This window comes from Diadema setosum, chromosome 5 (genome assembly GCF_964275005.1).
Source record: "Diadema setosum chromosome 5, eeDiaSeto1, whole genome shotgun sequence".
Classification (NCBI taxonomy): domain Eukaryota; kingdom Metazoa; phylum Echinodermata; class Echinoidea; order Diadematoida; family Diadematidae; genus Diadema; species Diadema setosum.
Window position 1 is genome coordinate 731,064 of NC_092689.1, and position 24,106 is coordinate 755,169.

Below are 24,106 nucleotides of genomic sequence, written 5' to 3' on the forward strand. Positions count from 1 at the left end.
ATGTACCCTCATCCATGTCACATTTCTAAGACCTCCCCCTGTCACATGGCCCATCCCCTTTGCCTCATGTTTCACCCTGTTCACACATCTTCTTGTCATGAAGACTGCATTTATTCTACTGTTTAGTAACAAGTGCTGCCTTGTTCCCTGCATTCTATCCCTTCTGTCAAATATTACCCTCAACTCTAGCATTGGAAGAAATGCATGCATCATACTATCATCAGCTACAAGGTCATTCTCATTCAGATGTCCATGGCATGATAGTAATCTGCTTGACATATGACAGCACACTTTTTATGTATCCATTATGTTTCTTTCTCTTTGCAGCAGCATTTGTCAAAAGTGTTCTTGAATACCATATCATTATCAGTCTTTGTGATGCATTCTGGGCTTTTTTGTCTTGTGTTGCCTTTAAATATCTAGTTTCCATCTTCTTCTTCTTTTTTTTTTAAAGTCTCCCAAGTTGTCATTGAGTTCTCATTCGTGGTCTTCAACACATAGTGCCATCCAGTTTATCAACACATCATTAGTGATAGCTTTGAGATTCTTTTGTGTACTGTTTCTGTACATGATCTTTCTGTATCTGTTAACAATCCCAGCATGGTGTTGTCAAGATTCAGAATCATGCCATCTCATCTCTCCATCTCTCTCTCTCTCTCTCTCTCTCTTTATTTTATTCACTTTTGGGAAGGACACTGTTGTACCCAATGAAGTCATACCTCCTTTTTTTCTTTTCTTTTTTCTTTTCTTTTTTTGCAACATTTATCACCTCTTCACCTGCATAAGTATGCAAAAAAATAAATAAATAAAAATAACAGGGCTGGATATAAACCTAAACTTCCCCTCTTTATATTTTAGACTGTTTAACATTAGACATGCAAGTGGCTCTTTCCAGTGATATTTGACAAAATTGAGCAAAAGACCAAAGCTTATATTTTACAGAGTTATCCATACTATCAAACTTGACGTAAAAAGCACCCCCCCCCCCCCTTGGTTAGATTGGCATACAAAAGATTTGTATTATATTCCATGCAAGTTATGATTTCTTTTCTAGGGATTTTTTTTTGTTTGTTTGTTCGTTTGTTTTTGTCTGTGTGTGTGTGTGTATGTATGTATGTATGTATGTGTGGTAATGCAACTTTCTTTGACTGCGTGGGTGCCATGGATAGTACATCGGAAGTTTCAGGGCAAAGAGGATCTATAGAGATATGTGCTTCATATGTACCATGTATTAATACACATTTGCAGAAATAAACATATCATGCTAGCCCAGCATGGAGTATTCTTGTGTGATGTCACATATTCATCCACCTTCTCTTCAATTTTATTTACTCTGTACATTGGGCCCAATTTGTTCAGGGCAGAATTTACAGTTGTACTCTTCAGATACAGTGTGTCATGGTCTGTCTAGTCCCAAAGCTTAATGTGACATATCCCCGTGGATATGTGTATTTTTACAATTTGGTACAATAATATGTGAATATAACACCGTAATGATCTCACATTTGCCCAGTTTGTTTGACTGCTGTATTTAATAATGTGTTTGATTTCATTTGACATTCTAATGTAAGGTTATATCAATGTAGGCTCATAACAAGACAAAGTTTTCACCCAAAATTAAGGATATCTCACTTGTTTATTATCTGCCCAACTGAATGGCAAATATTACACTGTAAAAAAAAAAAAAAATATGGAAAAAATCTTAACCCAAGGATGTGTGACCAATTTCAGTAAGTTGATATATACCCAAAATTTTTAGAGAACCTCTCATGTAAAAGTGTGAGGCAAACTTTACGAAATCACTTCAAGTTTGGTTCATCAATTCTTGTAACTTCAATGAAGACATTCAGGTTTAATGCTACAAGTAACAACTCATTCATACAGAAGGATTCTTAAGTATTAACCTGTACAGAACTCCAATTAATCAATACATTGTTCTCAGGATATATTCTCCAGACATTTGACTGCATTTGTTAATCAGCCAATGTGTATATATAGTACATCCTTGATAACAAAATGTCTTCTCAATGCATTCATGTGATAACTGGCTTGAAGGTATATTTAGCCATTTTGGTAGAGAATGTATGCCGTCTACATTGTACCTGACTCACTCGAGGTAGCCTTGTACAAAATACATCTGCTTAATGGCAGAAGCATACATTGATGACAGACACATTGACCTTCCTGGTTTGTATGTTGGGGGGGGGGGGGGTAGATCCTATCCTTCTGTTGAAACATTGCTACCTCACTCCTAGCAACCAAATTCCCAACCCCTCATAATATGAAAGCCTTGATGGATGATGTCTTGTCCTCGTCAGTTATTGCTTTTCAGTGTTCTCGTCTCTCCATGTACATGTACTTGTCTATATGACTATGAATGTATGTTACACTGACAAACATGAATGACTATGTTAGCTCAATATTGTGTTGTATCCTATGTCAGTGTTTTGTTGTGTGTGTCGACCTCTCTTTCTATTTCGTATTTCTCTCTTGTTTGTAGGCGTTACCGCGACAACTGCATCCACAATTTCGCAGGCAGCTAACTCTAACTCTCTTGTGGCAGGTCTTTCCGGCCTCCAGGGTGGACTCCAGCAAACACTGCAGTCGAACACAGGTGTCTTGTCACTCCTTCTTTTGTCTGACTGTCTGTCTGTCTTTATGTATGTATGTATGTATGTATGTATGTGTTTGTTTGTGTCTCTGTGTAAGTGGGATGTTTCTAACAAACAGGGTTAGGGTGCATCTGTGAACGGCACCTGCACTGCAATCCACAGATATCCATTTCCTGTTTTGAAGCACAAATGTTTTGTGGGGATTTTTCCTTTGTTTCCTCTGTATTGGGTTGGTTATTGGTCATTTATTCCTTTATGTCATGTCAAGTGCAGTCTATGACATGAGTACAAAAGAAGGTATCATAAATCTGGTGCTAGGGCTCTCTCCAATATGTGCCTGTGTGTGTTTGTTTGTCCATGTATCCAGAATTTGTGAGTTTGATTATGCTCATTTGTGTTGGCATTCATCTGTTTCTATGATAATTAAGTTGATAGTATTGAAATGGATGATATTTGACATTGATATAAATGCTGCATGCTAAATTGTGCAAAGTACAGGCCTGTGGTTTTTACAGGAAAAGAATGGTAATTCACTTTAATAATTCATATGCTGTTTCAAACAAACATGAGACAGCATGGGATACATTTTGCATTGTAGCCCATGATCTATTGATATAAGTCAAAAGAATGACTTATCCAGAATTTAATTTCTTAAATCTGGTTTGCTTTTCCTAGACTGCACTAGCCTTAAAAAGCAACAAGAAGGATACAGGAAAACAAACAAACAAAACAGTTATTTTCAATTTTTACTCCTACATTCACTTGTTAGGCTTTCCAGAATTGTTTCCTTCACCTCCCCCCCCCCCCCCTCCCTTCCCCCTTCCCCATGTAACAGACAGGGGATTTGAGAAATGGCACAAACATATTCTTGTCCAACTGTGAGTTTTATGTTGCCTAGGGCTAGTTTGTGTGTGGGTTTGTTGGGCTGGTTATGCTCTTATTTTTGGAGAATGGTGCATAGACGGTGTGAATGTAATCTCATTGCAGCCATTCAGTGTGTGTTCATGATTGGTTAACAAACTTGATGCATGCTTCAGCTAAAGTGTACCTCATCAAACTAACCTTGTGTCTCAAAATACCAAAGCTGCTCTATATACTCTAATTATATCAATGCTTGTTCATTTCAATTGTGAAAGTACACAACCCTTTTCAAATTTCCTGCCGTGTATGATATTATCATAGAGGGACTGTGCTGTCTTTTATCGGTTTCTGTATCACATATTACCTGAAACTCGCAAATGTGTTTGTGGAGTACAACACACTCCCTGTGTGGTTTCTCATTGGATGCTCATAGAATCATTTTGCATGCTGATATAATCTAATTCATTTCTCTTCTTCACCAGTGCTTCCCCATCCAGGTTTGATGTGTATTAGATAATGTATGGTTATAATGGTAAAATTATTAAAAAGGGGGGTACTGTAGGAAAAAAAAAAAGGATTGTATCAATCAGTTGATTATATGTAAAGCAAATGTTAGCTTGCCTTAATATGCTCACAGAAGTGCAATATAAAATGATTATGCTGGCAATAAGATCATTTATATTTTATCGTCTAGATGGCCTTCATTTTCTATACGTTCAAATATGCAAGTTTTTGTCTTTGCATGTGCATTTTGAGGTAGACCCTTCAAGTGAGATGTTTCCTCATCTCTTGAAAACTTCATATGGTATTTTTTTTTTTTGGGTCATGCAAGCATATCGAGTTCAAAAGTGCCACACACGATAAACTTGTGGAAACATAGAGATACATTGTAGTGTATGCAAGTTATTTTTCCCAAAATAAGTAGTATGCAGAGGCATTGTATAGTCAGGTAACTAGAAATACTTATATAGGGCCAGAGCATTACAGTTAAATGAGTGTGGTAGTGCATGCCATGGTAATCTATATTTGAAATTGTCTCATGAATCAAGGAAATTGATAGAGAAATTCATTTCCTTTCTAATATTTGTACAATTGTACTAATTGATATTAACTTCAGCTATTTTTTTTAAACAAAACTCATGAAATTGATCTGTAAAGAGAAAAGAAAGAAAGCTCAGAACCGAAAGCAAGAACCAATGTGCATCTTGGCATGATATTTGTCATTCGTTTCCTATTACATACACCACCCAGCAGTGGTCAAGTTATATCCATGTTTGGTCAGCATTTTCTGAAGAGGGTTTTTTTTTTTCAATTTGTGAAACTATATAAGGAGAAATTCCAGTATTCCTCCATTTTTTTTTTTCAGTTTGTAGTTGCTGTTGAACTTACAGAATTTAAGGTTGTCCTTGTCATTTTCTTCATGGGGAACATCTCCAGAAAAGATTTTTTTTTTTTTCCGTTATTGGGACACTCTGGCTGACCTTTGCATTGTTAATTAATTGCCTGAAAGATAATCTGTGCAATGATAAATGTACCACTGTATTTAGATTTTTTTTCTATATGTCTGAAGTGAAACTCCTTTTAATACACTTCACAAATCTGTGTTTTCCCTTCCATCCGTTGTTAAAGATGATTTTTGTTCTCTCCTTCCCAATTATTGCTTTCTGTGCTGGCAACTTGATGCTGACTTCATACACACAAACAAACACAAACAAACAAACATTCACAATCTTTCAACCAAACTAAATCAGCCTGCTCGACGGGGATGGGCCCGAACCCTTCTCTGACAGGATTACGAGGCATTCATCCACAGAAAGGTTGTCAGTCTCTCTCTTTTTTTGGTTTGTGTGGAGTGCTGTCTACATGTAGTTTTTTTCTAGTTGGTTTGTTTGCATGTTAAAGGCATTACTGTTATTCCATGGGTGTCTTTGTTAGATACAGTAGTTTTGTGGACATATGCTACATATATTTTAGACTTTAGCTGTTTCATTTGCAAGTTATATACCTATACTATTGTTACCACATTGATGACCATTCTTCTGCACACATCAACACCTTTAGCCCCTTTCCTTATTCCTCCGATTAACCTCAGCAAAATATATTTTTGTTTCATTTTGTGTCTTTAATTTTCTCAATGTGATTGTAATTATGTGGAGTGTTCTATGTGTATGCTATGAGATGCTAAGTGATATTTTGTGTGGCCATGTTTCTTCCAACATTGTATTTTTTATGATGTATATGCTCATAAGATATCAAATAATATTTCCCTCTTATTGTAAGGGGTACCATCACTAATTCAACATTCATAATAAAGAATTTGGCCTTCCTATACCTTGACCAGGGAAAATGCTGCATTATATGAAAGTTTGGTACAAACAGTAGGTAAAACAGTGAAATGTAAAGAAAATGCTGAATGTATCTACCATTGTACTACATAAAATTTACTGACAGTATTGGACTAATTGAACATTATTTACAGAGAATAAGAAAAGCTGTTACTGCAATATAAACATAATGTTCACGTAGCTCCCATCAATTTACATGACTCGTTTACCCTGCTTCACTACTTAGACCCAGACTTCTTCAAATTTAAAGTAAATTGCTGTGCAGGTATGATCACTGAAGTACACAAGTTTGTCAGTCATATTTATCCCTGACTTGATCCCAAAGAATTGATGTCTGACACATTTTTCACTGTAGTATGATTAAACTGCAAATATCACCTTGCTCGATTGCACAGTCATACAACTGTATGTACACATGAGCGTAGCATTGTTCATACTTTTAGTAAGTTTAGTTGGCATGTTTGTTGATAATTGGTTAATGTGGTATGCAAAGTGTGAACATTGAATCCATCTGAACTACAGTGCAGGCAGCAGTGAATAGAGAAGAGTAAATATGGAGGCTTTCCTGCCATATTTTGCTACAAAATGTTTGTTCTTTGGTGTAGTTCCTGTTTCACCATCTTATTCTACTGATAAAGAATGAGTGAAAGACAAAGAATCAGACAAGAGAGGCAGATAATCAGTTTTCATTAAAAGAAGGATTAGTGACCTCAATGAACATAGAAGGTCTTGCCCTTGTACAATGAATTCAGTGCCTCTATTGAGGAGTGTCTTCTACTTCAAACATGAACAAAACATTCAAAGACAAAGTATTTGAGAAATGAACCTTTTGAAAGGAAGGTGCACAGAGCCGTTCTATTTCAGGGCCTCGAGGGGCCATGCTGGGACATACTGGTCTTTATGAAGTAATAAAGATTCTTGCAAGTTTGTTGGGATCTGTGTGAGCTTATGCCACTCTTTGTGTGTGTGTTTTGGTCTACCCCACCCCCACTCCCACCCCAACCTCCAAGAATTGTGGCCATCATGGTCTGTGCATCAAACCTTCATACATTATGTAAGCTAATGTTTGGGTGCACTTGTTTGCACGAATTTGTTGTGCACATGGCACGTAGTCTCACAATGCAATTGACTTGCTTGCTCCGTGGATGTCTATCCGCAAGCAGCTAATTGGCATGGATGAACGAAGGGCACACACACTCACACACAATAAACCTGTAAGCAGCAGCCTTGTGCATCCTCCATTCAAAATGTTCATTTCTACATTTTCTGAGTGTGCTATCAAAATATGACATTAATGTCATGAGATCTCAATAGCACAATAAAAGCATTCTTTCATCACTTTTTAAGAGAAGATTAAACCACTACATTTGCAGCTTATGAGAACAAAAGATGCCCTCATCTGAAATATTTCTTAAAGTGAGGAATTATCTTCTCTTGTCTTTTTTGTTTGTTTGTGATAAAGCGTAATTAATTATTATAGAGATGGCAAATAGGCCTTGATAGGGATACTTCAAACCACACCAGGACTGACGGACACGCCCACCTAGTGTGCTCTGTTTACATCAGTAAATTATCTCCGTTGTGTGCACTGTGGAATGAATGCAAGAAAAAAAAAGTAAAAATTGCTTGTGTAATGTTATGTGATGTTTGTGATGCTGATAGTCAGTGTATTGATACAAATGTACATTGTGTTATAGTTGTAAGATGTCTTTTTCCAGTACAGGGTGTTGTCTTCAGCTGTTCAGGCAGTTGGTGATTTTTTATGTGTTCTTTGCTTTATTTTCTTTATGAGTACCGGTAATATTATTGCCAAGTACTCTCTTCTCTGTAAGACAAACCATGTACAGTAATATCACATCTTGCTCTGTTTTTAGTTTTTAATCATATAAGCTCTTATAGCTGAGGTATGCCATGAGTATGTGGGTAATATTGCTCTTTTTGATCATTTAACTTTTATTTATGTGTACTGAAATTCATTTAGAATCAATAGGATCCAATTTCGAAATGTTTTTATGATTAAATAATCTGAAAAGCTGCCATATTAACCTATTTACAAGTGTTGATGTGTTTGATATACTACATCAATCACCCTGTGAGTTATGTAATTTGATCATCACAAATTTTGAAATGTCATTCTCTGTTCTTGTGGTTTAGCTTTAAAGATCCATTGTAGCTTTGAAACTTATACAGCATTTGAGAACTGGCTAAATTTTGTTGCGTGGTGATAGATTATGCAAATTCCCTCCAACATGTGAGCCAGCGCAAATGAAAAGAAATGAATATTTACACTAGAAGCTACATTATACATGTGGCTGCGTAAGCCCACACAAATTTTTGAAATGTTATCACTGAAATCATTTCATGTTTTGAGTTTGCTTACATATTATGTGAGAGCATCTGTACAGTTTGCCAATATCAGCCTTGATTTTCTCCTTCATTACCGTACTCCATGATCACAAATTTAACCACTCACAAAATTGTTGGAAGTCCCCATTTTTGGAAAAATTAGACTTTAAAAAGATAAGATATATGGTGTATTTAGTATTACAAAGTTGTAGTTTGGAATAAAGGGACAGCATGACCTGGGTGAAGTAAAAAAAAAAAAAATAAGTAAATAAAATAAATAAATGAATAAAATAACAGTTGTAGTAGGGATGAAATAGCATTTTTTTTTTTTATTAAAAAGATTCACATAGTGATAAAATCAATATCTCTGTCAAAGTTGCAGCAAAGAGAAGAGTAGTTATTGTAGTGTTGGCCAAATCTTTGAAAATCAGAAACATTCAGTCAGCATGAATGTACATTACAGATTGTAACTTGTCCAATCTAAAGCTGTGGGAACCATGCCATTGATTTCAGAGTATGCTTTTTAAAGACCCAGTAGTGTGGAGACACCACGGAGTGGAAAGGTTCAGATATATTCAAAATTCCCCATAATGATTTGTGTACAGCTTTATGACTGACCTCTGTGTAAGTACACACACAGCCAAAGAATCTTGACTGGAATTGACCGTTACCAATGAGTGTACACTTTGATGCACATATTCACAGACATGTGGCTGATGGGCGCTATTTGTAGTTTTAGAATACCCATGATGGGGAGCAAATTCACTCAGACCGCCCATGTTTCCCCAAGCTACCAGGGCTTTAGTAGACTGGTTTACTAGCGTATTCAAATTTTATGAATGCCTTTCTGACAGTGGTTCTTCTTGACCATCTGAAAGCTTGCCGAGGTTTGCCAAACGTAGCAATAACTAATTTTGTAAACTGAATTCCAGGCGTTGAAAAGATTTTTTTTTTTTTTTTGGGGGGGGGGGGGTACAGGTTAATAGAATATCTTATTACTACATCACAACATAAGAAACATCCACAAATTTGAATATGTTGTTAAAGTGGTCTATTCAAAGGCTTGGACATCACATGCAACAATGAACTGAAAATCTTACATGGTTTTTAGAAAGCATCATTACAAACATCATTAGTGACTAAACACATTCCTTGTGCCAACTGCAGGGTGGCTACCCATTGTAACAGAACTCTGGTCTTGTCTTTGAACTCTACAATATTAAGTCATTTACCATTGGCTGGACTGAACATAAAATGGCTTTCTATCCAACCTGAGCTTTATCTTATGATTCCCATTCTAACTCACCTGTCTATCTTTCTCATTTATTGCAAGATTTATACAGATAGAGGTTATGCAACTTTATAAACCAAAAGTTGTGATAGAAGGAATGCATTTTGAACTTGTCTCCTGTCCAGGTGCTGGAACAAACACAACTACAAGTATGACGGGGCTAACAGCGGGGCTACAGGGACTAGCAGGTAGGAGTGTTTGCCTTGCTGTTTTCTATCTTTCATGCAACCCTCATTTCTTTCCCATCTGTTTGTCTTGTGTTGTCTTGTGTAGAGTCTGGAGAATAGCACAGGATTCATCTCTATCAAAATAGACAAGTATCATATCTCAAGGAGACCTACAATTACTGGACACAACAAACATCAGAAATAGAGCCATGTAGACATGACAAATACAGCTATCTCTCTCCAGTATCCATGCCAGGCAGGAGAGTTCAGTCATAATACCACTGGTTTTCATATTTCATTTCACACGTACCAATTCACTAAACAGCTCTGTTCCACACAATGATAATAATCATGACAGTTATTAAGAATGTTTCACAACATTCTACATTGGTAAATCCATTGACTTGCAATTTGAACATTTAATCCAGGAGGCAAATAAACATGAGTAAGATAAGAAGAAAAAAAAATCTTTTCCTGAATCCTATTCCCTGCTTTAGATGATTCTGCATAAACATGCTTATGGCTAGTACTGATATATTGCCACATACCAGGGGGTTATACAGGCTGTTGACAGTTAGTTTAACCAGAGGTGGGATTTCTTTTCTTTTTTTAATCAAACAATATCAAAACAAAATGTGTGCTTTGAGACAGCATTTAATTTTGATTTATGAAATGCTTCAGGCACTAAAAGCCAAGAGGAGGCAGTCCTTCTCCACATTAAAGATTGGGTTGAACAATGATTTGACTGTATGAGATGTACATTAAGATCAAGAGTAGTGCTACAAGGTAGTAAAATGTAGATTAGAATACTGCTTCCATTTTTATGCCTCCGCCAACGAAGTGGCCGGAGGCATTATGTTTTCGGGTCGTCCGTCCGTCCGTACGTCCGTACTTCCGTACGTCCGTACTTCCGTACGTCCGTACTTCCGTACTTCCGTACGTCCGTCCGTCCCGTTTTGTTTTTGTCGATATCTCAAGAACCGTGTGGTGGTTTTGCATCAAACTTGGTATGAGGGTATATCCTTGGGGGATGATACTTTGTGTGGATTTTAGGGTCACAGGGTCAAAGGTCAAAGGTCACAGGTTATTTTGTGAAAAAAAAAATTGAAATTTCATGTTTTTCTCCATATCTCCCAAATGGTTCAAGGTATCTTCATGGAACTTAGTATATATGCTTGTACCGATGGGCAGTGATTATCTAGGGAAGTTGGGGGTCATGGGTCAAAGGTCAGGGGGTCAAAGGTCAAGGTCAACTCCTCAAAATATAACTACTTTCCTTATATTTATGCAGTGCCTGAAGGATTTTTTTAAAACTTGATGTATGCATGTATAACCCAATATATATTCTGTGGGAAGTTTCTTGCCAAAAGGTCAAAGGTCAAAAGGTCAAAGGTCAAGTGAAAGTGCTAAATTGCACTTTTTCCTCCATATCTCAAAAATAACTCAAGGTATTGTCATGAAACTTACATATTTATGCATGTTCTACCTAACAGTGATTCTCTTTGGAACTGTGGGGTCAAAGGTCAAAGGCCAGGTTTCGATAATACTATTTTACCATTTGATACTGAAATTATACTTTTTCTCAATACCTTGAAAATTACTCAATGCATAAACTTGTAAAAGGGTCAAAAGTCAAGTGAAAATCATCAGTTCCCCCAAATACCTGCACTCTTGATGTTTTAATCATTCATCCAATTGAACCTAGTTCTAGGAAAGTGAACATTCAGCACATTTGTGGCAAACCTGTCATTTTAATATTTTGCCAATTGTGTGAAACTGTCATCACACATTGTCAAGACATATTACTATAGACCTATTAGGAGAACCATGTATTATGGCGGAGGCATACACCAGTCGCCGTAGCGACATTTCTAGTTATTTTCAAATGATTCAGTAGTTCTGACATTCACAACATCTTACTGAACATAATGCCAGCCATCATTACTTTTGTTTATCTTTGTGTATGTGTCATACATACAATAAAGCCAAACACTTGAGTTGTTATGGTTTTATCTTTTTTTGTTGTTGTTGTCTGAAATATTAGATTCCTGTTCCTTTATGCCTGCATTTAATTATAAAATGTCTTCAGTCATATATGACATGAAAAGTCTTCATTTAATATTTACATACTTCAATCCAGCCACAGAGCCTGTTGTCATTTTGTCCATTACTTTCTTAATAGCATTTCTATTGATAAGAGGAAAAAGATCTGACAAATAACGTGACAATTAGTTTCTGGTCAGATAAACAAAGTAATTTTCGACATGTCACATTTACTGCAAATGCTGATGTCGTTTACAGCTTTGCCTGCCTCTGCTATTTACTCTTTTGCCTCAATGAGTTTGACAGTTCATTGAAGACATTGACAGCTCCATCTTACAAACTTGGCCTTCTTTTGGTTCAAATTTAAGTGGTGGCTAGCCTCTCTATGCACATAAACTTTTACTCACATTGTTTGTAAGGGTAAAAATCAACTCGAAAGCTGTGATTTCCCGATATGCCTTTTGTTTCAGATATGACAAGGCAGGTGTGTAATGATACTAGCATGTCATGCACAGTCAGTAGGTCTAATGAATATTCACATTAGGACTTGACAGAAAATAAAGGTTAATCAAGGAGATGAAATTCATGTTGTCATTGCAGCACTAAAAACAGGGCTTTGATAATGATAGTGACAATGATAAATGATGTCAATCTTCTACAGTGAGGTGTCCTTACAGTGTATTTAAATTTTACAAATTTCATAAGAGCCAAGATATGTGTCATTAAACTGCACACAAAATTTCTTGTCTACACTATATGCATTGAATGCCAGTGGCAATTAGCAAAAAGAAATTCATGCCACAAAAAAGGCCATTGGCTCCCATTGGCGAAGACTTCATGCCACAAATACTTCTGGGCTTACAGTATGTCATAGTGGTCTCCACTGAAACAAGATGACAGTGCTAGACTGTTTTATAACAGATTTGAACATCAAGATTTCCAAACAACTCATGCTATGCTTTTAAAGTGAGTTTGTGGCTGTAAGATTGCATATATCACTGTGCATGTTTGTACATTTTGACTTTGTTGTGTCTTTCATTATGTCAATCCTTTCTTTTAATACCTGAATTTGCTGTAAAACCTCATGAATGCCTTTGCTGCTTGAATTGTATTCTCACACCTGCCCTCCACTAATACAAATGTACTGTCACATATGATATGTTCTGCCTGTCATGTCATTTCACTGTGTTCATTGTACAGTTTGACCTTCATAGAGGGTCAAGCATTGTTTATTTAAAGTAATGCAAGAAATGGGCAACTTGCTCTGAAGTGTTATTATTTCTCATGTGCAAGATTTTAGAATATGTGATGATATCTAACCTGTTTGTAAAAGTTATGTTTGTAATAGCTCTTATTTAAAATCATGTTTGTTTGTGTGTTGTTGGGTTTTTTTTTTTTTTTGGTTCATTGCCTTCATGTTGATGTGTAGTCATTCAATTTCCCTTCCTGCTGCAGATACCATGAAATTGTCTTGAAATTTGAAGAGTTTTGTTCACTTTTCCATGTGTTTTATTTTGCTTGTAATTGTAGGTATTTGTCCCCAAAAGCCTTTGGAACTGTTATATTTTTTTTCTTTATCTTCTTTTGATTGCAAGTTACAGAATGCGCTATCCCTCCCTCCAGCTCACCCTTCCCTCCCCCCACCCACTACCTGTCTGTTTTCTGCGCCCCAGTCGTTTTCTTCCCATTCGATTTGTTGATTTCTGTGTTGTTTTTTTTATCCTTTAACAGCAGTGTGTGATCATCCCTTTAAAGGAAGTGAGGAATAGGCATAGATTTTAGCACTAGAGTCTGCCAATGCAATCTGGTTTTGCATCTGAAGTGATTGCGATATTGCAGTTTGCAAGACTCTTTAAACCACCAAACTTGTGCACAAAATTCTGTAGCATTGTTCAAAGGTGCTTCGATATCTTTTTCCCCCTTCTTTCTAGAGACAAACATGTTTGTACCTTATTGTTTTAACACGACTGGAAATTATGTTTCATTCACTTGCACAAACAATTCTTGTCACTACCACAGAATCTTCTCATTCTGAAAGTGCATTGTCAAGTTGTTTTGTTCTTATTGTTCTGTCATGCCGGGGAAACCAAATTACCATTTCCATGTTGGTCCTCTCACTCTTGGAGAAATGTTAACTTGTGTGTGTTTTACAAAATCACAAAATGCAATTTGGAGCACTGTCAAAAATTGCTGCAATACATGCTGTTTTGTGTTTTGAAGAGCACATTACTGGAAATTCACTGCCAACTTGTGTATGTAGATAGTGACTCTGTGGTCAACACTGAATTCATTGTTTGTGGTCAAATGGTGTTGATGTTTTGCTTTGTTCTGAACTAATAAGGGTTACCTTGTGTTCTTCGTTTGTATTTAAAAAAACAAACAAAAATAAGAACTATGAAAGCACTGCCAGGCACATCAAAATCTTCATAGGACAAGATAGATGGGGGAGGGGTTTAGAAAAGACATAAGGAAGAAATATGAATCCCAATCTTGTGCAGGTTTTGATGAGTCCTTCTCAAAAATATGCTAATACATTCCCATTCCTGACAGCTTTAAAGGGATACATCCACACCGTAGTTGTTTGATAACAGGCTTCTTTTCCATGTTATTATTTCAAATCACTTGCATCACCATTGAATCAATATTTCCTGACTCGAGACCATATTTTTCAAAATAGCATTTTCTTTCATTCATATCATTCATCCATTTTAATTTGTAATGGAAAATGAAAAACAAAGAAAAAGTCATCTGTCGACGAGGATAGAAAATGCATGCACTTTTTTCTGAACTCCATCAAAGAAATTTGCTGTCTTTTTCCACCCCTGAACCATGATGACCCTTCAACTTTCACCCCCGGTTGTGACCTGATCTTACCCGACGTTAACCCAGGCACAGGGCTGTCCACCACTGTCGCTGGGGTCGGTAATTTGGGCACTGCAGCCGGTTTGGCAGGAAGCGGGGGCACGACCACCCCAACAGCTAATATTGACTTAAACGCCCTGACGCAGGCTTATTCAGGAATCCAGCAGTACGCAGGTTGGTTTTTCTCGACAACTATTTTTGAAAACAGAGGAAAGAACAAAAGAGGCAAATTATTAACCAACAATAGCTGTTGATCATAATGGGTATTGATTACAATTAGGGGTAAGGTCATTCCCATTTTCTTCCCAGGGAAAAAAAGGAAAAGAATCTACTTCCCCTGCAACAATGAATGCTTTACAATCATGTGTTGGCGCTTGATACTCTGGGTATAAAAGTCAGCCATTTGAAACAGGCTATGTATCAAATTAAAAACTGCAAACTAAAATTCAGATTACATGTTTTACTCTACGTCTACAGTGTATGACTAATCATGTTCTTCACATTCTGGAGATTGTATCTTTTTTGTTTTTATTTTTCTCGTCAAGGATACACATAACATGTTGTAAACCACAATGTCACCACTTTGTTTAAATGTACCACTAACAGGATTTGTGATCAGTCAGATGTTTAAGAAATCTTTCCAACAAAATACTAAGGTTTTCCAATATTTGTCACCAACGTGCGGATAAGAAAGATGGATTTCACAATATGAAAATCAATTGATCAAAAAATCATTCCTGTGTGACTCACTCACAAAGTGTTATTTTTTACCTGTCCAAAGCTTTTCACATATTCGTGAGAGAAACATAAAAATAATGTCTTCAGTAATGTAATAGTGGAAGCAGTCCTTCGTGCCTGATGTTGAGGTGCATGATATGCTTTGACGCGTTTCCCCTCCAATAATCAAGTTGGCTATTTTCATTTTTTATCATTATCTTCAAAGAGACCTTTTAAGATTGTCAAATTCATTTCAAGTTGTCTAATATAACCACTGCTGTCTTTTCCTCCTAAAAAGAAAATGTACCAAAATGAGCAGATATGATGCACTTATGGAAAATAATTGTGGCATATTTTATCAGTTTTCCTCTTATTCATCTACCCTTTCCCCTTTTAAAATCCAAACTATCTAATTCAACTAAAATAATTAAGTATATTTTCTGCAAGTCTAAAGAAAAGAAATCAGCCTTTGTGATCACCCTCCGCCCCCTTACAAGATCAGCAGAACACATTTTTGGTATGTCCTTTCTCCCCATTCTTTTTCCCCCTGCCAATCATGCAGTGTCTTCAAGATTTGAGAATAGTTTAAATCTTCAGTATTACAGAGATCTTCCTGCTTAACCAATTCAAGAATATGTAGAAATCCATTGCATGACACTTCTGTGAATGCCATGTTGACTCATTAGGATGGCCAGCCCATGTGGTTTCCATTTTTTACCAGATTAATCCTGAAATTTGGGAAGAGTGCCGTCTCGTTTTCTGTTGTGTTTTTCCCATAATCCTTGAAATTGAAATAAATCCACTCCTCCCAGATCTTGGCCTCTCTCTTTGGTGTTTTGCGTGTTGTTGTGTTTTATGTTAACATATCATCAAAATCTAACCAAAATTCCCCATATTCAATCAATGGTTGTATTTGTTCATTCGGTTGTTTTAAGCTTGGTGTGGCTTTTTCACCCCCTACTTCATGTCTTGTTTGCTGTGATGAAGTTCAACCACTTGAGGTCAAGAAAAGTTATGACGTGGATATTTTTATGGCATTATTTGATTAACACTCACTCACATGTCTCTAAATTTCACAACTGGAATGACTCAAATTCAACAAAGTCACCTAATTGCAATATTTTCTGTGGTTTTAGGATCAATGTTTTTATGTTTTCCTGCATTGCATTTGCCACTTTTTTGTTATTTGAAAGAGAGGAAAAAAAAAAACTTTTACCTACCAGTAATTCATTGTTTATGTGGTACATTTTTTAATGGTGAAGAGAAATTTGTTTTGAAAGAAGATTTTGTCTGTTGTAAGAAGCTTGCCAAAATGACCACAAGCCATTAAGACACCTCTAATGAGGTTCAAACCATGTTATGTCTTATTTGTTTGTGTTGTCTTCTTTATCTATGCCACAACTATTTTTACTTGGTATCCCTCTATTCATTCAAGTACAACAAATTGTTTTGACAAATCCCCTTGTGTTCAAGTGCAAAGGTTTTCAATAATGAAATTCTTTTGAATGCCTTTCATTGTCAAGCACTCAATATCCCCTAAACAAGACTTAAAGATCAGTTCATCTCAAACAATGGAATTTTAAAAAGTCATGTGCAATGCACATATAAACAGTGAAGAAAATTTTAATTTTGCATAGTCATTAGTAGCTTACTTTATATGATATACCCCTGGTATTTATCATGACAACCTGCAAGCCTTTTATATTTCCTGGGTTTGCTAATGTTTCCTTATTTGTCTTAATCTGAAAGAAGGTGTCTCCTTATTATTTTTCCTGAAGTACATACAGATGGTATTGTGATTTAGGGTAATGTGTCCCTTACTTGGAATTCCAACAAGCAAATAAGCAAATCCTGTATTTAAAAGCGAAATCTGCATTGTATGTATTCCAGTTCACTAGACATGACTATTTGATAAAGCTCTGTAACATTTCTTTTTAATGCATTGAAAAGTGATGTCATGTATGATATATATATATATAGAGAGAGAGAGAGAAAAAAAAAAATAGGACACTTTATGCATAGATAAGTGCATGAAATACATGTACATTGTAGATTTTTGTGATTTGTATCTGAATTTGGAAGATTTGGGATAGTATATGAAATTTGGTAATGTCTTTATGACATGTACCATTGTTTGAGATTCTCAGACCTGGTCAAGGTCTTTCTTACCTTTACTCTTGATTGCTAAGATGCTCTACCTCACTTGACTTCTTTCTTGCATAGTAATCAACTTAATACCATGCCCCACAGGGCTATATCCCATCTTCTCAACAAGAATTGATTTTTTTTCCTTTATTTAAGGAGCCCTAAATTATCTCATTGTATATCATAACCAAAGGAGTGAATATTTCGTTGAAGTTACCTTGAGATATGTGAGATTTTACTCAGTGTTACCATTGCACACTCAGAAACAACATACTATAACTTGCAGTTGGAGCTGCTACAAGTCAATATCATGGGAATTAATTTTCCCTTTAAGCACTATGCCTTGCTTTGAGTAGTTGCTGTGTGTGCCTTAAGATTACTTGCTGTGACATGTTGCTTTATCCTGCCTGCCAATGTACTTCTTGCTTCCACAGCACAATTCCCCAACGGCTTTGGACCCATCGGCGCTTTCCAGCAGCAGGCTGCTGCCACCAATCAGAAACAGAAAGAAGGTATTCCCTTGTTGGGGTTCACCCAATCCACTCTTGGTTCATCCCTTGTTGGGGGTCTGCCCAATCCACTACTGATAAATCCCTTGTTGGGGTCTACCCAATCCACTACTGATAAATCCCTTGTTGGGGTTTACCCAATCCACTACTGATACATCCCTTCTTGGGGTCTACCAAGTCCACTATTGATACAGTATATATTCCTTGTTGGAGTTTACCCAATCCATTCCATATGCATCCCTTGTTTGGGTTCAGCCAATCCACTACTGATGCAAAGTAACATTTCCCCACGTATGATTGACAGATGTTGGACCTGCATGAGAACTGACAAAGCAATGAATGAATCAACTTAAAAACCTGCTAAACTCATGATTTCTGCGATGCAGGGTATGAGATGCCAAAAGATGGATGATTTGATATCTACTATTCAAATCAAGGGAAGTGAACAAGCAAAGTCCTATCCCATCTTCTATATGTATTTATATTTCTGTAGTTTTGTTTTTGATTGGAGTATTTCCTGAATCCAAGCAATACTGAGTATATTCTCATTGAAATACAAGACATGCCATTGTTATCATGTTTGAATTTTCTCACACACATATACACATTCCTGTAGGTAATCATTTATTATTGCCACTTGTAATGTGGCTTTTAGAACATGTTACTGTACGAGCTGAAATTTTCGCGGTGGTTTTATTTTCGCGAATCACCTTTGAACTGCGAAAGTAACGCGCGAATAACTGTGTTCAGTTAGACCCTCGCAACCGCGAAATTAACAACACGCGAAAATGTCCTCCAAGTAGCAATTCGCGAAAATATCTGTACGCGAAAATTTCAGCTCGTATAGTACTGGTTGATTTCACTGGGACCAATATTGTATTACTCCAAGGATATTTGATGCAGAATATTAATCAGTTACTATTCCAGCAGACACATTCAAATTTGTCTTGACATGGCATTGATAAATCTGTGTAAAGCTCATGGTAATCAAACATGGAAAAAGAACTATTGTGACTTTTATCTCTGTAGGTCCTGAGGGAGCCAACCTGTTTATATACCACCTACCCCAAGACTACACAGACTCAGACTTGGTCTCCATGTTTTCACCGTATGGAGCCATACTTAGTGCGAAAGTCTTCATTGACAAGAACACAAACCTCAGCAAATGTTTTGGTGAGTACCAGGTTATGGTGATAGTGGTTTGAATATATTTGATTGCTGCTACTGCTTATGGCAATTCAAATTATTGTGTAGCTCATCAGCTTAGTTTCATTATATGGTATAATGTTGGATACTTCAGTCAGTGTATGTGAAGTATTACAATTTTGTAAGCCATAGGCCTATATGTACAGCTATCATAAATTACTGAAATTATATATTATGTGATGTAAGCCTTTTGTTAACATTGTGTTGATTTCATGACTACATTTATCAATATCCTCTAACATTATATTTCTATCTCAAAGCACTTATGAACCTAAGTCATTCATAGAACCATGTAGTTTAGTGAATACTTTTTTTTTTTTTTTCGCTGTTTGACGCTTTGGTATATGGGTGTAAATTTTTACCAAATCATTTAAGCACCCAAAATTCTGCTGACATTGGAGAAGCATGCCACAGAGGACTTTCACCTTTGCAGAACCTTCCTCTGAAATATGTGCATTACTCTAGGTTTAGGAAATGATGGCAGTAAACTGTTCTACTAGACCTTATAATCCATTGATAATGTGAGTATATCATTCACAAAATTGGAATATTGCAAAATGCATGCATGAAGAAAGCACAGATATTATCATTATTGTGACCCTTCAAATCATCATCATTTGTCAACCTTGACATTGAACTAGGTTTCGTAAGCTACGACTCGCCACTTTCAGCACAAACTGCCATCCAGTCCATGAATGGTTTCTCTGTGGGAACCAAGAGATTAAAAGTCCAGCTGAAAAGATCCAAAGAAGCCAGCAAGCCCTACTAAGGTGAGTCACATATACATGCATGTAGGCATATTATGGCCCTATACATATACATGCATGCATACAATGGACATACCATGCATACAGACAAATATAGATGAACAAACACATCATAAAACAGTTAAAGTTAGTGGATAGGATATACTGATGATGCAGTCATGTTTCAGGCAGTGGTATTTTTGATGAGATGTTGCTCTCAAAATTTATGCTCTAATTGACTGATTGACAGAATCATATATTTGGCATAGAAAATTTGATAATGAAAAGAACAGTTGTGGAAATGAAAGCTGAGAAGTATTTAAAGTGACCTTGACTGTGAATCAAACATAGCATGCTTTCACCTGGCAAATCATGACTTTTATGCCTTCAAATTAAGGGTGCCAGAGATAATATTTCTTTCCCCAGTCTTGCCTAAAAATTGCCCCCCCCCCCCCCAGGAAAAGTCATACTGTACGAGCTGAAATTTTCAGGTACAGATATTTTCGCGAATTGCTACTTGGAGGACATTTTTGCGTGTTGTTAATTTCGCGGTTGCGAGGGTCTAACTGAACTTAGTTATTTGCGCGTTGTTATTTTCACGTGTTGTTATTTTCGCGGTTCAAAGGCGATTCGCAAAATTCGCGAAAATAAGACCACCGCGAAAATTTCAGCTCGTACAGTACATGTATGTAGTAGATACATGTACAGTATTTGGTGTCAAATGCGATGGGGACGCAATAAATGATAGTAAAACTCGACAGGAGCCAGTGACAGCTACCCTTCTAAACTTGGTCCATGTATCAGCGAGAGAAAATGAAATTATGATGAATCTGTAATATTCAATCCTTACATGATGACTGACTACACAATCAAAAGTATCATGTGATCTACAAATTTCACAGACATGATGTCATTAAATATTTACATTTCCCTGGAATTCATCTATGTGGTTCAGTACACATCGTCAACAATAGCTTGCTCTTTTGCATAGGCATGACTTGGCTTCAATACAAATGATGAGTGAATGAGTTTATCATCATAGCTTCTACACACTGGTGAAGAAGACATCCTCTTTGTTCTATTCTTCACCTTGTTCAAATTGACTTTTCTAAATAAAGTTTTGTTAAAATTGAACAAAAGTTAAGAAAGTTATGGAATACTAAACTTTAGCATGTTTTATCCAAAGATACACAAATTAGAAGAGGAGACACAAATGTCATAATCATCCCATTGCCCTCCCATTGGTTTGATTGCATAGATATTAGAATATGATTTTTGTGGATGATAGAGCAACTGTAACTATTTATGAGTAGTTGCAAGGTAGTTGCAATGGTCAAATAATTTGGTTCTCATGTTACTGTATATCATATTCATATTGATTTCATGTCAAACTAGGAAATAGAGATTTGTGAATAGTTCAGTGGGAGACATGTAAGAAGTTGGCCTCACAACCATTGCCAGTTTGATGTGGATACAACTTGTGTATTCCTGAAACCAAGGATTACTGGTTTTAAATTCCATTACTTTATTCCTTGTGGTCCAAGTCTGAGGATAACTCTACCATCAGTTCATTTGAATTCTCTCTTCTATGATGCCAACTTGAACATGCTGTCAAATTGTACTTAAGTGATTGATAGACCTGTTCTACACTATCTCAGGAAGAGTCTGTTCACGTGCTTAGTAAAGAATTTGTGTACTGTTATTTATGTTGAATTCAGAAAATTCACTGTCCATCTCAGGAAATATTGTTAAATGCAGACTCGGAAAGATACAAATCACTTTCTTGATGCATTCATCATGTTAGAGTATTGGTTGAAGGTGGATGAAAGAATTTTATATTGGATACTGGGAGTTTGATGAAATTTTAACTTGTACTGTAGCAGTATCAAGCAGTAGGCATTACATTAATGAAACTACTTGAAGGAAGGTATTTTATATTTGAATGTGTGTTCTGCAGAGCAGTAAGCTATCATGACTGTGTAATTGGACTTCAAAATGTTGAAGTGAAGGAAAATATATTTTTGTGCTTAATTTCTTTTTGAATCCAATTCTTTGTTTGACACTGTGACTACGGCATCACACTTCTACGCTCAAGTCTATATTGCATGTCAGTGTGGAAACCCTGTTATTGTGCCTTGCAAAAGACAAGTATACCCAAAGTGCCTCCTATTTCTAAACAGTACAGTGGAATTTTGTTTAAAAATGAACCTGCAACATTTCACTCCAACAGATATTCTTTTTAGTCAGTCCATGAAGTAAAACATTGGTATCTATGTTTGGTATTCAATGGCTTGTAGGTTTCTATGTAACAAGAATCTGCTGTGCAATGAACTGGCCATAAGTGTAGTTGTGCAATCTGTAGATCTCATCCCTAAACTTTACCAGTCTCCAGGATTCGAAATGATGTATGAATACTAAATTTTCTGGCACACTTTCCTGATAGATGTATCAATATCAAGTAATTATTTTGCTTTCTTTAAGTGTCCTACAAGAGAAATCTTCTCTTCATGAACTATAGGTGTGTGCTTCCCACGTATGAATATCTGTATGTATTTGTTGTGTATTTAATCAGTCATTTAAGCACAGCATATTCAGAGTCAGAAGGGACTCATTCTTTGCTTTTCTGAAGTAGAGTAGTCCTATTAAGGTATTGGAATGTCAAAATACTGTCTTCCTCCAGCATGTAAGGTATTCACAAGGTTTCAGCCTGTCTCAACAGCCGTAGGAAGGGGAACCTTGAAAGAGATGGTCAACTGGTTTTTACCCTGATTACATTAGTAGCCTACTACTTGATTGATCAGCTCCATTGGGCAAGCTTCTTTTCACATTGATATAGGATTATTGGGTCATTCTGGTTCTTTAATGTGTTACCAATAGAGCAGTTTGGAGCTTGATGTGAGTCTGAGGGTTGATGGATTGCCAGGGGGAGAGGGAGATGGGTGATGATGTAGAGTGCTGTCATTTGGAGACAGATGGGGAGAGGACTAAATTGCCCTGCCTCAAGAGTCCGTTCAAGAGGCATTTACCACAAGGCTCTTAAGATGCCCAGAATTGACTGCCATAGACAACCAGTAAGCCAGATTTGGAAATGAAAGAGAGTGATGACTTTTAAGAGGAGGCTGCTAATATTAGGCACTTTTGTATTGTGCTACCACTAGATCTTTAGATACAAGATGTGTTTCTAAAACACACATGGACAGTGTTTGCCCTGACAGCATCTCACTCCTGCACCATGTGACTAATTCTGTTTTCAGTTCTACCACTTCATCATAGAGAGCAAATGCTGCCTAGGCTTTGCCTTTTACTTTAATCCATCTTTGTATGGGGGGAAAACCCACATTGGGAAAGGCATTTAACCATTACAACCAGTATAAATGAACAGAGATAGTACAGAAGAATAAAACACAATGACTTGAAATTGTCTTGGAAGTTAACTGTTTATCCATTTTGCTGACAGAGTTTGTTTTCCAGTAAGGACAAGTGCACAGCCTGTCTTGTAAATGATATGCTCCTCCACTTTAACCACATCCACATACTACTATCCCAACTCCTTGAAAACAAAAGCATGGTTAATGTGTGTCAATGTGTTGTAGTTAATGTACTCCCAGGGAGAGCTTTCCAATCATGTAGTGCATACTGTTGTGCTGTGATCATTTTTAAATAGATTTGCTGTTACTTCCTGTTCTTTGTAAGTGGTTTTGCCCAGTTATTGTATCTCTACAAGCTTGTTGCTAATCATTATGTTATTCACAGTCCAACCAAATATTCACTTCTGCTACCTTGCTGGCTCTTTGTTTGAAGAAGAAGAAACAGTTGCAACAAATTACTGTATCATGTTGTTGTGTGTTTGTCTGAAAAAGATACGTCCAGGTAGTAAGAAGAAGAAGGAAAAAAGTGTGGATTCTGTCTAGAGAACAGACATCATGATAATAGTAGTGTTGGTGTTTGTGACATGCTAGAATGTGGAAGAATAGATGGTTTCTGGGAAACCTCCTGTGAGAGGAATGGCAATATGAGAGGTAGAATTGAAATCCTGACAGCATAGACATGAACATAGCAACCTTCATCATTCTTTCATCAATGTTATGTACAATGTATGTATGCCTTGTTTGCTCGTTTGTCATGTCATTTCAGAGAAAGGCTTGCTCTGTTTTAGATCAGAACAAAAATTAAGTGGTGGCAGCTTTGGGCTATTTAATACTAAAATGTTGAAATTTAAGAGCCTGAGTATTTGTTCTGTGTTCATCGTGTTGCTG

General features: G+C 36.6%; 1 protein-coding gene across 15 annotated transcripts in view; it reads left to right on the plus strand.

Annotated features, from left to right (window-relative positions):
• The window catches only part of LOC140228490 (CUGBP Elav-like family member 1-A), a 135,377-nt gene that overhangs the window by 108,262 nt on the left and 3,009 nt on the right, over positions 1–24,106 (plus strand). For 8 of the 15 annotated variants that reach the window (XM_072308707.1, XM_072308710.1, XM_072308708.1 and 5 more), the window contains 7 exons: positions 2,501–2,614; positions 5,225–5,290; positions 9,581–9,643; positions 14,555–14,701; positions 17,824–17,901; positions 18,928–19,071; positions 19,746–19,874. In XM_072308707.1, coding sequence (XP_072164808.1) covers positions 2,501–2,614; positions 5,225–5,290; positions 9,581–9,643; positions 14,555–14,701; positions 17,824–17,901; positions 18,928–19,071; positions 19,746–19,873 — 740 coding nt within the window. In that variant the 3' untranslated portion in view covers position 19,874. The remainder of the gene's footprint in view (positions 1–2,500; positions 2,615–5,224; positions 5,291–9,580; positions 9,644–14,554; positions 14,702–17,823; positions 17,902–18,927; positions 19,072–19,745; positions 19,875–24,106) is intronic. The other 7 variants (XM_072308713.1, XM_072308716.1, XM_072308714.1 and 4 more) reach the window with 7 other exon arrangements.